A 16376-nucleotide genomic window follows, 5' to 3' on the forward strand; every position below is an offset into this window, starting at 1 on the left:
GTGTAAAGGCAATTGGTTTAGAAGCCTAATAGTCTGTTATTCTTGAAATCATACTGGCAGATGTATGCCAGAACTGATGGTATGATACCGTTGATATTTTGAACGTTTGGGTCCTAAAAATATTACTACCTCCGGTCTTAATTATAAGGCCCAGTTGACTTATTTGAGGAGATTAAGAAAGTAAGTTAAATTTGTTATTTGTAATAAATAAGTGTTGTCATTCTTAAATATCCTTACTAATAAGTGTATTGGCTAGAACTATTATTACTAGAAGGACTATCTTGGAAAAAAATGCATAAATATGATAGACAAAATGGATTGGGGTCTTATAATTAGGACCAAACAAAAAGTCAAAGAAGGTTTTATATTAAGGAGCGGAGGTAGTATAAATTTTTTTAATACTCGTGCTTTCTGGCCTACCCTCCTCTTATTTTCATTCATCGTGCCTTTCTTGTATAGGGCACCAGAGATTCTAAGTGGGTTACTGCTTCCTACTCTTGTGGAGTAATTAGGATTTGAAGCTAGGGTCAACTGGTAAGTTTGTTCCCATTTGTCAACTTGTTCGTGAGTTGGATGGGGGAAATCCAAATTCTATTACCGCTTATCAGTTTCAACAAACGGTGGGGACCAGGTTCAAGTTCAACGAACTCTATTAGACGATCAAGTCAGTCTCGGAACAAAGATTCGAAGTGTGCCCAATTTAGTTGAATAAACATGATCTCAGTGCATTCTTGACATCAATTTTATTAATCTATTAATCTATTATATATAAAAGTAGAGTACAAGGCATGAGCACCTAGTAGCATGACATGTGGCATCACCAAAGATCAGATAAATGTTTTTTTTTTCAAAAAAAAAAGGCCACATTTATTCACCCATGTTTCTACCCACGTTTTCAACAGTTGTTTACTATTGGAGAGAATTTTCTGGTCAACATGCTATTTTTTCTAGGATATGCACGATTATTCAATTATATATTCATCGGATAGTTAGTTTATTTTAAACGTTGGGTATAATCACAAAATCCAGATTTTGCGTGGCAGTTTTTATCATTATATATTTAAATGCAATCTTCTACAAGAAATCCGTCATAAAATCATGTAAATGTTCCCTTTAAAGGAAAAAAAATTCCCACCTTTGTTAACTATTTTTCAAAACTATTTTCTGCCCATATTTCTAATAGTCCTGTATATCCGCATTGGTGATCATTTTAGTTTAAACTTACAAACCTAGAATTTCTTCTTTTCTCAAATTATTTTATATTATCTGATTTATAAATTGATAAATTATAGGAAGAGTAATATTCCCAATATCCGGAAACATGGGCAGTTTTTTTATTATATATTTATTAGCAGTTTCGTAACTAAAATTGGTTATGAGGATATTTGGGTGAATTTATCTGATCATGATTTATATGATCATGGCAGTTTTTTATTATATATTTAAATGCAATTTTCCTACAAGAAATCCCTAATAAAATCATATAATTGTACCCAACATTTAAAATAAACTAACTATCTGATAAGTATATAATGAAAAATTGCCACACGTCTCCATATTTTGGGAATATACTTCTTCATATAATTTTTAATTATTAAGTGTCATTTTTAAATTTTAAGTGGCATAACCATATTTTACATTCCAAATATAAAATTTCAAAGTGTCTTTAGATAATTCATAAAGTCGGGATTTTAGATATCTTTTATTAATTATTAATAAACCAAACATAAATCCGGAAACATGTGGGTATAATCACAAAGTCAGGATTTTACATGGCAGTTTTTATCATTATATATTTAAATGCAATCTTCTACAAGAAATCTATCGTAAAATCATATAATTATATCTTTTAACGTATTGTTCAGTTTCATTTGACAGCATGTTTTTCTGAAACCCACGTTCGTGATGTGGTCTCGTGTGCAGATCATGCCCACGTTGTATGATGCTTGCCTTGACAGTTATCTGATGTAGTATCTGCTCATAAAAGCGTGAGCACCATTCCAATGTTCCTTTGTGTTCTTCTCCCATTCTTGATAGTGTTAGTTAGGATTTTGTGATTATAGGTGTTATGGCTCCCTTTTTTGATGCAATTCGTTCCCTTAATCCTAGCAGGCAGAATTGGCGGATTAGAGTTTGTGTAGTTCGTCTGTGGACCATGCCTGGCCGCTATTCCCATGAAGAACTCTCCTCTATTGAGATGCTCCTTCGAGATGAGGATGTGAGTAATGCTTTAGTATCATTCCCTTTCTCAACATGTAATATAAATCAATGCTTCTTGTGTGTGCAGGGTGATAACATACATGCTCAGGTTAAGAGTCCCTTCATTACTCATCATCTGAATAACTTCACAGAAGGGAAGCTTTGTGTTATTTCCTACTTCATGGTTACACCGAATTATGGGTCGTATAGGACAACTGATCACCCATATCGAATGACTTTATGTATTCCAGGGCAGTCCGTCCCCTTCCGGAAGATGACCGTATTCATCAGTTTGGATTTGCCTTCCGTTCGTTTGCACATATCTTGTCAAATCAGTTTGATGATCGCTACTTGACTGGTCTGTGTGTTGTGTTGATGTTTGTCTTATTCTAATCTCATTTATGGGTTATGTTAGGTGAATTAATGCGTTTCCTATTGTGCAGATGTCATCGGGATGTTGTCTGCTATTGGAGAGAAGGAGGAGTGCAATATCAATGGCCAAACTCAGCACAGAGTTAATGTGGAACTGATGGATGATGGGTATGCATGGAAGTTGTATCCCTAATGTGTGGCCACATGTTTTGTGTTATTCATCTTTGTTAGATATACTTCTAATGACATTTGTGTTCTTTATGTTTTTTAGAATGGAGAAGCTTGAGTGCACACTCTGGGGGGATTTTGCAGATGAGATTCTCCAATTCATGGCAGGGGATATATCCAGTCCTGTTGTTGTCATTATCCAACTATGTAAAGTTAGAGAGTTTAAATGTATGGTCAATATATTTTGAATAATCCTATAATTAATTCTATCCTTAATGGTTCTAACGTGTTTGTGTTGTGATTTTAGCCAAGAGGAGAATCTCAAACTCTATGTATTCTTCAAGAATCTTCATCCATCCCTCCATTCCTAAAGTGGAACATTTCATGTCAAAGTATGGTTTTGTGATTCAAATTTTTTTCCTACATTCAATTATGTATTAATTTTATATAGCGTGATGACTAATGCGCACGATTTATGTAAAGCCAATTAATTGCTTTTAATTTTGGAAGCAAGTGGTGACAAACTCGCTTGGTGCAGATTGAAGGCAAAAGGTGTCGATGTGGGCCAAGTTCCGGCTAGGATTGCTCCCCAATCAACAATGAGTGTTGCTGATGAGTTACTGTCTGTTGAATTAAGGCGAAAGATATCTGATCTTCGTTCTTTAACTGGGGTGTGTTATTTCCTACTTCTCTCTACTATTATTCATTGTTCACATAATGCTCTCAATCTTGCCTTTTGCTTCTCAATATTTACATATTTAGTTATTTGTTGTAGGATGGTGTGTGTGTTGTTCTAGCGGATATAGTAGACTTTCGTACTGAGAAGGGTTGGATGTATGTCTCTTGTAAGCATTGCGGAAAAAAAGTGGTGCCCGATGGGGAGGGGTTTTTTTGTGAGAAGTGTGCTTCCATTATTAAGGTGGTTGTACCAAGGTAATGCTTTTAGTACCATATGTTATACTTCCGAATGTTTGAGGGACTTGCATGACACTTTGTTCCTATTGGTTTAAATTGTTATCACAGGTATATGGTTACTTGTGAGGTTATGGATGAGAGTGGATCCTGCAGCGTTGTCATATTTGACAGAGAGTTTTCTAGGATGGTTGGTTGTTCTACAACAGAGATGAGGAACCGCATTCTCAAACAGTTTGGTGATGAAGGGGTATATCTATATTAATATATTTATTCAAGTGTTGATATGTTCTTGTGGGATATTATCTATTAATAGATTTCTTGATGTATGTTCAGGTTGGTGATGGAGATGGAATCACAGCAAGCATCTTAGAGCCCCTCACTTGGAAGAGATACTTATTTAAACTGCGTGTTCCTGAGGATTATGTAAAGACGTATTCAAACACATGTATCGCTGTGCGCTTGACCAGTGATAAGATATAATTCATTCCCATCAAATTTAATAGCAGAGAAGATGCCATCTCAGAATCTTGCTATGGAAGCTGACGTTCAGCATGAGGCTGTTGTTGGGCTCCCATCCAAGGGTGCTATTGGAGAAAATGCTGCTGTATCTTCAAAGATCGAGGTAAATGAGCAAGGTCCAGATGTGGAAGCTGATGGTGAAGGAAACAATAAAGACGATAGCTTGGCGGTTTTACGTCGTCGTGGGAAGGCAAAACGAAAGTTGACCATTGAAGATTAAACATTGGATATTGTGTCTTCTGTCCAGTCTTACATTATGTCTATTTTGTTGTTCTTGATTACTTTAGCCTTTTAATGTTGGTTTAGACTTCGTTTGGTTTTCTATGTTTATGTGCTTGGATTGGCAAGACTATGATTTGTTGCCCATATACTTAATGCATATCCCAGTTCAGTTTTTCCCTCTCTAATTGCCTTGCTCAACACATTTCCCATTTCTCATCCATAAAATGTGGTAATCTTCATTGATATATATGACTCGGTAGTTCTTGAAAATGTTCGGTTTTCATATTACCTGAGTAGAAAATTGATAATTTTATCAACAAACAGAGTTTGTTGTTTGATAAACAAACGGTTTAAATTTAACCAAAAACTAAATGTTACTTAATATAATGTAATTTTGATAATTTTTGGATACATATCCCAGTGCAGTTTTGATAATTATATGAAAACGACGTCAATATAGTACGTCAATGTAATTGGGAATGCAAACAGAAAAAAATATTATTATTATTTTTATGCATGATATATTTGTATGTATATATAACTTGAACTACTGATTGATAGCATGGGGAATTTTTTTTATTGATTATTTTGAATTTTATTCAAAATTATAATTTTTTTATTATTATTCATTAATTTTATATGCGTCATTTACCAAATTAATTTTTCTCGGATTATTTTTAAGACTGATACTTCGATTCAGAATAAATTATTTAATATTGCATTTGAAATACAAATAAAACCCATAGATGTCTTTATTTATTGTTAAATTTTTATTGATACCACATGTTTGGTTTGAAATCCGAATTAGGATATGGGGAATATATTTGTTGCTATTAATACGTCACATAATATTTAAACTATTATATATTCACCTGAAATATAGGAAGAGCTATAATCACAAAATCTGGAAACATGGGCAGTCTTTTATTTCATATTTATCAGCAATTTCGTAAAATAGATTGGTTATGAAGATATTGCGGTATATTTATCCAATCGTGCTTATAACTGTTTACTATATACCAAACAAGTGGTTATGCCACTAAATATTTAAACTACCCACTTATTATTAAAACCAGAGATTTCTTCCTCGTGCAATGCACGGATTAAAATATTTGATTAAATTTTAAATGATAATAAATTGTATTATCTAAGGCAGTTCAAAATTATATTCACTTTTTATAGAAGTGTAATTTTTTTATTCATTCGAATGAGATTTGAATTAGAGATTTGAAAATTAAGAAGACCATATAAAAATTTAAAATTATTTATTTATTTCTCTATTTAAGCCTCCAATTGATGTATTTTAATTATGGTGTTTCCTATTTAATTCAATATATTCAAATCCCAATTAAGATATCATTCAAACTCAAAATTAATTATTAATTCCTTCATTCAACCCTCAAATTGAAATCCCATTTAATAATGATACTCCTCATTTAATTCAATATACATAAATCCCAATCAAAATATTATTCAAATCTCATCAATTAAATAAATTCAGATGTCTTAATGTTATACTCGACCCGCTTTTAAAATGAATTGGGTATTACAAGTTTTCAAGAATATAATGATTGATTTATAAATTGATAAATTATAGAAAGAGATATAATCACAAATCCGGAAACACAAGGCAGTTTTTTTTAATATATTTCACCTGAAATATAGGAAGAGCTATAATCACAAAATCTGGAAACATGGGCAGTTTTTTATTTCATATTTATCAGCAATTTCGTAGAATGGATTGGTTATGAAGATATTGCGGTATATTTATCCAATCGTGCTTATAACTGTTTACTATACACCAAACAAGTGGTTATGCCACTAAATATTTAAACTACCCACTTATTATTAAAATTGATTTATAAATCGATAAATTATAGAAAGAGATATAATCACAAATTCGGAAATGAAAGGCAGTTTTTTTTTTAAATATATTTATCGGTTAATTTGATTTGTAAATTGATAAATTATAGGGAGTGCTATAATTATAAAATCCGGGAGCGTGGGTCAGTTTTTTAATAATAAGTTTATCGGTAATTGAATACAATAAATACCAACGCATTTGTATATCTAGACTAATAAAAAGCTGCCAATTACTATCAAGGGAAAAAAGTCTTTGAGATAAATATTTAAGTTGTATATTAAATAAGAGCAGTATACTTACCAACTAAATATAAAGTATATTCATATTCAGATTATTGGGAAGTTAAGGATGCGGATATATCAGAATCCAAGATACTTTGAAATCCGAATTAGGATATGGGGAATATATTTTATTTGTATTAATATGCCACATAATATTTAAACTATTGTATAAATTGATAAATTATAGGAAGAGCTGTAATCACAAATTCCGGAAACGTCAGCAGTTTTTTAATGCATATTTATCAGCAGTTTAGTACAATAAATATCAATCCATTTGTATATCTAGACTAATAAAAAACTGCCAATTACTATTAAGAAAAAAAAGTCATTGGGATAAATATTATAGTTGTATATTAAATAAGAGCAATATACTTACCAACTAAATATAAGGTATATTCATATTCAAATTATTGGGAAGTCAAGGATGTGGATATATCAGGTTAATGAAATGCTATTTTTTTCAACCAATTACAAGCTGCTCTTTTTTATAAGATAATAAATTTATCAATTTAACTTAAATTAGAATATCAGGATCATGGGAAAAATTAGAGAAAAGAATCATGAGGGAGATTGGGCAGGATAATAAAAATTATAATTACGTGAAACAATCAAACATTTAAATATAGATATACATTATTATCCATATCCATATCTCCTACATTTTCTCCACTGTTCTATCCTCCATTTTATTGTTAAAGCTAATGCATATTTAAAAACCCGTTGAAGAATATATAAACATTGTTGAGTCATGAGAAAAATAAAGTTTTTTAATCTATATAAAAAAATAAATTGTTTTGAACGATCGTATATAATAAAAGTTATATATTTTTAGTAAAAGTTAGCATTATTTTATAAATAATTATTTTGCTTAAAGAAGATTTATATATGGATAAAAAGTAGATGAATTACGGAATTTTAATCCATTTTAAAAGAATTTGTACAAGTTAGTTTTATATTTTAACAGAGGTTTACATAGCTTTTAAAAATAAAAGTTTAGTGTAATGTGAAGTAACTTCCATCACCTTTTGCCCACTTTCTCCACATCCCCATGTTATTCTTAAATTTTTTTCCATTTTTTTCCTGTTAAAGCCACAACTCGGAACTCTATCAGAAAGTCATCATTTTTAAATGAATTTTTAAATTTGAATTTTAAATCATATATGAGAAGTTACAAAACGGGGAATTTGTTGAATGATTCAAATGGCCTTGTGTCAAGCCGCTTCTTCCCAACAATTTTTATCAAATGCTCAAACTTAGTCCTGTGAGCCAAAGCCTACAGGTTCCATTGTCATTATGTCTACACTCGGTTGAATTCTTAAATACAATCACAATATCTGGATTGCCAAATCACAAGCTAAGCCTTAAAGTCGGTGCTCCTATAATGTTGATGCGAAATATTGATAAATCCATAGGTCTTTGTAATGGGACTAGGTTAATTGTCACACGTTTGGAGAAACATGTGATAGGAGCTGAGATTATCACAGGAAGTAATACTGGCATGCATGTCTTGATTCCACGCTTAACCATCACACCATCTGAGACGTCTTTGCCTTTCACTTTATGTAGAAGACAGTTTCCTGTAATGCTATCTTTTGTAATGACTATAAACAAGAGTCAAGGTCAAAGTCTTCTCAATGTAGGGTTATTTCTGCCTCGTCTTGTCTTTACACATGGTCAGTTATACATTGCTATCTCACAAGTGTGGCGACGAGAAGGTTTAAAAATATTGCTCCTTGATGACAAAGGCACTCCCACCAATAAAACTTCAAATGTTGTTTATAAGGAAGTCTTCTGTAACCTTTTGAATTGAGAGACACCTAGGTCAGTATTGAGCCATGCTTGTGCATATACAAAAATATATGTAGTAGGTAACCATTTCATATATGCAATATTTTGTGAATGTGTAGTGATTATGACTTTCTCCCTTTGAGCTGGAAGGTAAATTGAAACTTTAAAAGTGATGATATCTTCATTTTCATATCCATGTTGTTCTTTTGCTATTACTTTGTTTTTTGTACTAATATGATGATATTAACAATGAAAATTTAGATATCATTTGAATGGGGTATTTTCACTTCATATTTTTTATTTAATATGATGCCTAAATATTTGTTCAAATTTCATGGGAACACAAATTTCATTCTATATCATATGTTTGTACTTCCAGTATAAGTAATAATTTCATATAAAGTATGTTGTTGGCCTATACAATTGTTTGATTCGACTAGGGCTAATTATTATATTATTTATAATGGAGTGTTGGGTGATTAATCTCTACATTTACAATGGTTTGTTTCTCTTTTTTTTTTTATCATTTAAAGGAAATAAGTGCGAGGTGATAGGATGGAGAACACAAAGTATTGCATATCTTTCCATTTCCTGTGTTGATGAAAAGTAATCAAACGTTCTTTCATGCATTAGATTTTCTTTGTCTATACATCTTTCCTTGTAATTATTAAATAAGACAAAATCATATCAGACTCAAACATTATATTTTTTCTTTGTAATTATCAACTGTCATATTATCATATGACACTATTGCATCCAATATCTTTCAAATGGCTAGCCATTTTATTTTCATTTGATTTTTTATATGGTAATAGACCATATCACACCCGTGCATCGCACGGGTCTTGTACTAGTTAAATGAAGAAAAGTAGAAAACAATTGAGTACTTGGATTGGAAGCGCATGATGCGGTCCCGCCAACCAACAGTTTCTTAATTTGGCGTGTTAACTGTAAGTTCGGCTCTTTTTACTTAACAGTACTTGAATAAAAATTAAATTATAGTTTTAAAAGTAATTTTACAGTCTGAAATAAATATGTGGATAAATTTATTTCGATTAATAAAAAAGTATTTTTTAAAAGCATTTTTATCTAATACCAATTACCTTTTTAGTTGCGTCACTACAATCCGGTTAAAAGATCAGCATTGGTTCTGGGAAGGATCTTTAGGTATAAAAAGATTATCTTTTTTTTTATAGAAAAAAAGGGATGAATTTCGATAGTATAATCATGTATTTGAACTCGTATCTGCTTTTGACTTCTGGTCCGAGTGTAACCAAATTGACCTCCCCCCCCCCCCCAAAATTTTTTCTTTGTTCTGGATATGACCAAATAGACTTATTTTAGTCCGCCAAGTGATTATTAACCGAAACTCCTAATGCTTAGCCCTAAAGTAATTCGGGCAGCTTGAACTTTCTCAAAACCCCACGCGAGGAACAACAGTAAATATAGAATGTAGTCATGCCTTTCCTTTTCTTGTACACTCTTGTAAGAAGACATTTTAGATAATACTTGATCCGTTCATATAAATATATCATATCATCTGGTGTATCTGCTAGGTTTTAACATCATAGTGAGTAGTGAGAAGTTTAGATGCTTCCAAGGACATTCGTAAGTGAAGACACTGAAGAGAGGGTTCAGGACTTTCAATTATAATGATTAATACGCCCAACAATATATGATTATATTAGTCATTGAAAGTTGGGAATAGCTCCAAAAGTTCCAATGTCTCAGCAGCTGCGTATGTAATTAAGTTTTTCACGTTGTAGCTCAACGACAGAGGACTCAGGATTTGGATCTCCTCAGTAATTCTTCATCCCATCTTCTTCTTTTCATCCCATCCAACACTAAATTAAGGGAAAAAAATGGTTGAGTAAACGCCTTATAAAATTATGATTATAATACTACATAAAAAATTAATAAATTTTAAAAATTAAAATTTGATTTTGATAATTCACAACTGCGAACTATCTAATGAAATGAAAAAAAAATAATGGGTTTATAAAATATTAAATACATTCATTTGTTTTTTTATCCAATAATGGGAATGGGATGATGAGAAGAAAGGAAAAATAATAAAGAGAGGACTGAAATCACAGCAGATATTCTATCCACAAAAATAACTAAATAAGAACGTTATATATATATATATATATATATATATATTATATTCAAGAGCCAAAAACGAACAAAGTATATATGCTATGCCTCTCTTTAGGGAATCATTTTGATTATGAAATAAACAACGTTGGAAGGTCAGCTATACCACTTGGACAGCAAGAGCGAGTCGCTAGGTTTTCAGTGGTGAAAAAATCAACCTCTGCCTATTCCTATTTTCATGCCTCACTTTTCGTTTCTCGTTGCAACCCTTAATTCCCATTTCTCTCGTCTCTCAAAAACCTCATACCATATGTCTCTTTCTTCTCTCTCTTCCCTCTCTCTCTTTCTGTAAAAACAAACAAAAACAGCTAATAATAAAAATAATGAAAGAAGAGAGTCCTAGCACTCCAAATTTGCCAAGCACGGGCAGTCCTGAAAGCCCTTGTTTTAAATCATCATCATCAACAAACAAAGAACAAGATCGGTTTCTTCCCATCGCAAACGTTGGGAGGATCATGAAGAAAGTGATGCCTGCAAATGGAAAAATCTCAAAGGACGCTAAAGAAACTGTTCAAGAATGTGTTTCTGAGTTCATCAGCTTCGTCACCGGCGAGGCCTCCGATAAGTGCCAGAGAGAGAAAAGAAAGACCATTAATGGCGATGACATTATCTGGGCCATTACCACACTTGGCTTTGAGGACTATGTGGATCCTTTGAAATCTTACCTTCAGAAATATAGAGAGATAGAAGGAGAGAAGCTCAATATTCCCAAACAACAACGTTCTGATCATCATCATCAACAAAGGCTACAGAATCATCATCACCATCATCATCAAGAACACAATAATAATGCTAATAGTATTAATTTTAATAATAATAATCTACCTCTAAATAATAGTGTATATTCTTCAACCATTCTCATTCCTCCTCCTCCTCCTCCTCCGCCTCCTTGTGTGACCACCGATCAGACATTTTCCTTACCTTTCTCATCAAATTCAATTCAGAAACAATTACAGCCCCAAGACAAAATGGATTCTTCAGTGGGAAATTGGTAATTCATTCACACTCAAAAATATATATAACATCTTCATGTTCATTTTTCACTACATTGCAATTTTGTTATGTGTAGTTTCGCACGTATATATTGATATACATATTATGTTTACACATATATCTTTACATCTAACAAAATTGGTTTTCCTTTTCTAATGTGAAAGAGAAAACATTGGTAATTCAGACGACCTATATATATATATATATATATATATATATATTCATTTCCAGTTTTCACTTTTAATGTTGCTATATTTAATTAGTGTTGCGGCGTATACGTATATGGATTAATATATCATACATATCTATGCACATATGTGTAAATGACAAAATGAGCTTTATTCATAACATAAATAGATACATATGAATCTGTATGTGTTTCTGCATTTCTTTAACAAAAAGTAACATGGCGCGGTTTGAAATATTATTGGCCTTGGATCAACATTGTGTTACGTTGGTACTTTTTCGACGCTAATATATATATATATATATATATAGAGAGAGAGAGAGAGAGAGAAATAATCTCACACAACAGAAAATAAAACTTTATTGATCATAACTCTTATTACATGATCCCTGGGTAGGAAGGCTGTGAAGTAACAGACACACAGGAACATGAAGAAGATTATTTGGGACCAGAGGCAACATGGGAATACATTATTCATAAGGTTGGCCATCCCAGATAGGAACAGAAAGGACACTAATTAAGCAGCATTAGAAGATGGGATGGACTGATTGGTGGATTTGGAAGAGAGAAACCAATGGACAAAGTTAGGAAGAGTATGAGTATTAGGACGATAATGGTATTGGGTGAAGGTGAAGAAATCGGACCACTTGAAATCAGGGTACTTCCTCTCCTCTTTTTCTTCCAACATGAGCTTCTCAGGTGGCTTCACCGTCTTGTCCTTCTTTGGAACAGTGAAGTACACCAATGACCTCCTTTCCTTCTCCCTGTTCACCAAAGCCCTATGCAGACAACTCTTGTATTTCCCATTTGTCAACGCCTAGTATCACAATGTATGGTCATTAAAACACACACACACACACACACATGTGGGGGAAAAAAGAAGTGGTAGGTGTGTTACCTTGGGTCTAAAATCTTGATCAATAATATAAGTCATTTATTTAGTTTTCTTTATTTTTTTAAATTAATTAACTATATCTTATATTAATAACTGAAAGTAGTGTATTTTTGCAATCCCACCCCCTTATTTATTGGTGGTACACATTGAATATATGTAGAAAAAGAGGAGGGATGGGAGACAGATTTGAATAGGAGTAAAGTCGAAAAATTTCACCCCTTTAAAACAGATTTAATGAATCAACCGCTTTTTCTCGTTTTTGGTAAGTCGATTGAAAGTTGCTTATATTTTAGACCGGAGAGAACACATAATTAAGAGGAACGTACTTGAAAGGTGTCGCCGATGTTGATGACAAAGGCCTCAGGGCGAGGGTGAACGGCGAGCCACTTGTTATCGATGAAGACTTCGAGACCACCAACTTGATCCTGATGAAGAATAGTGACACTGGTCGGATCACTGTGAGGACCAGTGCCCATGGTGAGGTTCGAACTGTTGCATGGTGGGTATAAGTTGCATCTCATTATGCCTCCACCATCTTTGAAATATTCCTTCATGTATGATCTTTCCAATCCCAAACTCATCGCCAATACCTCCATTATCACTTCCGACAGTCCCTTCATCGCGTCGCAGAACCTCTGATACACCTCCCTGTCAACAATCAAACAGTTGCATATGAGCGCCACCCGTCAGATAAGGTCTCAGACTCAAACTTGGCGTTGACATAAATTGATTGTACTCTGATGATGCTTAATATAAAAATTAATTAACTAAGTTGAGTAGATTAAGAAAGTTTGTTAAGTTAGTTAATTGTAATAAATAGGTGTTGTTTTTTTTAGAATACCTTTGCTAATCAAATACATTAGTTAGAATTACTATTACCACAAGGACTATCTTGATAAAAAGTGGATAAATATGAAAGACAAAGTGAGTTGAGTTCTTATAAACGAGCTCTTATATTCGGATATAGTATTTGAAAAAATGAAGCAGTTCTTAGAACACTTTCAGAATTGCTAATCTAGTTCAAACCAAAACAGTTCTTGAACCTTATGTACATACCCAGTATGTTTATTAAGGTTGTCTCCAAAGGCAGACTTGAAATGCTCAGTGATTTGCGAATCAGAACCCTCGTTGCTATATTCAAAAGAGTAGATCTCTTTCCATGGCAAGTTGGTGGAAAACCGATCGGCATGAGCACCAGAATAGCCCTGAACGCTGCCGCGTTGCCGTTTTGCGTTGAGCTTCACGTCGAGAGGAAGCCCAATGATGGAGCCGATCTCGTCGTAAGCGGCTTGGATCAGAAGAGGGTCGACGCCATGGTTGGTGACTTGGAAGAACCCGTGCTTCACGCAGGCCTCTCTCACGAGCTCGCAAGCCCTAGCCATGGCTTCCTCGTCGCCTTTCGAGAAATCGCTCAGGTCTATCAGTGGCTCGTTCAGATCCTCCTTCGCCGTCTCCGTCAGGTCTTCCGCCGACCACACGAACTCGCTTGGCATCTCTTTCTGTTTCAGCAAGCTCGTGTCGAATACCATCATCCCATTCTCGTATTTCATTGTCTCCGCCATTGTTGCTCACCCGAAGCTTCTTTCTGTGATACAACTCAGAAGGTTTGGTTGGGTGAGTTTCGGAGGCTAATGAATCCTTTATATACCCTCAACCTCCTTCTATGGAAAGATATATTAATGGGATTGTTTCTTCTCTTTTATTTTTTTTGCTATTATTGGCATTAATTTGTGTCTGTGGTTGACTACAAGGTGCAATGAAACAGAATTATTGTCTTTAATGTTTTATGTATTTGCTTATTAGTTTCAACTGAATGAGGGGAGAATGACCACCAGATTCAATGTTAAATTCATTAAAGAGGGTGAACCTTTTTTTTTAAAGAAAATTTTTTTAAAAGATTTTTTTAATAAACAATATATAGATTTATTCCCAATTTTTGTTCTTGATAGATATTAACATTGTTGATCAGTTAATTGGATGTTTCATGGATTAATGAAAAATGAAATGGTTCATGATGAATTTCAGCATTTGGAGAGACGTTTTTGGAATAAAATAATTAATAATTGCCGGTTTCTTCTTAATCATTTTTTTTCATTTAACAACATGAATTAAAGCAAGGGAGAATCCTTAAAAAATACTTTAAAATTTTAAAATTTCAAATCAGTCTTGTTTACTATAATTTAATAACGATTAACAACGTTTAAAAAGCAAATAACAACACATTTTTGTAATAATTCTTGATTTGGGATTTTAAAATTTTAAAGGTATTTTTTTGAGATTGTTTCTAAAAGTAATACATATTAACCAATTAATTAATTCAGAAAAATAAATATAGAAGATGTACATTTAGAGAATAATACAAAAAATATAATAAATGAATGTATCAGCATCTATGACATATGCATGTATAAGTCTCTCCAAATACATGAATATGCATAAGCAAAGTAGTGAGAATTCAATTTAATTAATAGGTTCCTCTTCTACAAATCATAAATTCATGCATGTACGTAATAGATAAATATTAATGTACATACTTGCAATTGCAAACTATACGGATGCACGCAGCGCTTATATTGCCTTTTTTTTTTTAAAAAGAAAGAAAGAACCTGAACCTTATATTGCCTTATTCAGCTTCTAAATTGAAACGGGATTGTTGAGTTCTTTATGGTCCCTACACCACATTCCTGCCACATCATATATTCATATTAGGAATGTTCTTTTTGTCAAAATACACATATTTTATTTTGAACTGATAATGTCATACACACACACACGACTATTTATATTATAGATTTTTGTTTTTATTGAAAGTTATGTTTTTAGAAATTAATCTAAAACAGAAGAATTGTATATTAAAAATATTAAATAATTTATATTTTTTTAGCAAACTCTGTTATGTTTATGCAGTTAATATATATCAATATTAAAAATAACTTGTATAGAATCTATATATATTTATTCTCAAATCATCCGAAATTAATATTTATTAGTTACACCCAATACTCTAATTTTATTTATGATGCATCTATATTCGTAATATTATTTTTTTTCCAGCATCCTAATTTTATATATAATGCATTCAGCACCCCAAATTATAAATAAACTTAGGATATTGGATGTAATTAAAAAAATAACATCAAGACTATAAATAAGATTAAAATGCTGGATGCTACTGAAAAATAACATCAAGATGCTTGAACTTCTATTATATATTAAGCTTTTAATTAAGCTTAATTATTGCGTAAATTTTTTTTTTCATATTAAAAAATTAAGAAATATTTATGATATATAGGATGAAATAATTAAATACTACCTCCGGTCTTTGATATAAGAGCTTTTTTTTTTTTTATTTTGATCCTAAATATAATACTCAAAACCACTTTGTTTCTTATATTTATCTATTCTTTCTCAAGATAATCTATATAGTAATGGTAGTTCTAACTAAGAGTTTTGATTAATAAGAATATTTTAGGAAAGACAACATCTATTTATTATAAATAACTAACTTAATTAATTTTCTTATAATCTACTCAAATTAGTTAATTAGCTTTTACATTAAAAACCAGAAGTAGTACTTTTTATGATTAACAAGGAACAAATTAAAATTCACTAATTCTTCGCTTATGCTAGAGGTATAGAGGGCGATTTTGTTCCTCCCTAACCCCACGTTAGTGCCTCATTTTAGAGAGGAAATAATCCTTCGCTAATTTTTCTCACCGAATGTTTGGATTTGATGGGTTAAAATGATTTTAAGTCATATTACATATCTAGATTGAATTTGAACTGTCCAAAATTTTGATTGAATATTATCAATAT

The 16376-nt window shown here is 32.2% G+C and overlaps 3 protein-coding genes across 3 annotated transcripts; 2 read left to right on the plus strand and 1 right to left on the minus strand.

The window, feature by feature from the left end:
* Positions 1–2068: 2068 nt before the first annotated feature.
* On the plus strand, positions 2069–4134 carry LOC114751152 (uncharacterized). Its single transcript, XM_028939810.1, has 9 exons — positions 2069–2218; positions 2288–2510; positions 2643–2739; positions 2843–2946; positions 3047–3131; positions 3278–3410; positions 3515–3672; positions 3763–3901; positions 3988–4134. The coding sequence occupies exons 1-9, from the start codon at positions 2069–2071 to the stop codon at positions 4132–4134; spliced, it is 1236 nt and encodes a 411-aa protein (XP_028795643.1).
* Positions 4135–10808: 6674 nt separating this feature from the next.
* LOC114751153 (nuclear transcription factor Y subunit B-7-like) lies at positions 10809–11480 on the plus strand. Its single transcript, XM_028939811.1, has one exon. It carries the CDS (start codon positions 10809–10811, stop codon positions 11478–11480), a length of 672 nt encoding a protein of 223 aa, XP_028795644.1.
* Positions 11481–12182: 702 nt separating this feature from the next.
* LOC114751154 (gibberellin 20 oxidase 2-like) lies at positions 12183–14122 on the minus strand. The gene is made up of 3 exons (XM_028939812.1): positions 13617–14122; positions 12887–13208; positions 12183–12482 (listed from the first exon to the last, which is right to left on the minus strand). The coding sequence occupies exons 1-3, from the start codon at positions 14120–14122 to the stop codon at positions 12183–12185; spliced, it is 1128 nt and encodes a 375-aa protein (XP_028795645.1).
* Positions 14123–16376: the final 2254 nt, after the last annotated feature.

The sequence above is a fragment of the Neltuma alba genome, unplaced genomic scaffold (genome assembly GCF_004799145.2).
Source record: "Neltuma alba isolate B1F8T4 unplaced genomic scaffold, ASM479914v2 tig00006773_pilon, whole genome shotgun sequence".
Lineage (NCBI taxonomy): Eukaryota > Viridiplantae > Streptophyta > Magnoliopsida > Fabales > Fabaceae > Neltuma > Neltuma alba.

Coding starts and splice junctions, on each gene's coding strand:
- LOC114751152 (XM_028939810.1), top strand. CDS start 2,069: ATGGCTCCCTTTTTTGATGCAATTCGTTCCCTTAATCCTAGCAGGCAG. Junction 2,219..2,287: donor TGCTCCTTCGAGATGAGGAT/GTGAGTAATGCT, acceptor TTGTGTGTGCAG/GGTGATAACATACATGCTCA. Junction 3,411..3,514: donor ATCTTCGTTCTTTAACTGGG/GTGTGTTATTTC, acceptor TATTTGTTGTAG/GATGGTGTGTGTGTTGTTCT.
- LOC114751153 (XM_028939811.1), top strand. CDS start 10,809: ATGAAAGAAGAGAGTCCTAGCACTCCAAATTTGCCAAGCACGGGCAGT.
- LOC114751154 (XM_028939812.1), bottom strand. CDS start 14,122: ATGGCGGAGACAATGAAATACGAGAATGGGATGATGGTATTCGACACG. Junction 13,209..13,616: donor AACCTTAATAAACATACTGG/GTATGTACATAA, acceptor GATTGTTGACAG/GGAGGTGTATCAGAGGTTCT. Junction 12,483..12,886: donor ACATCGGCGACACCTTTCAA/GTACGTTCCTCT, acceptor TTGTGATACTAG/GCGTTGACAAATGGGAAATA.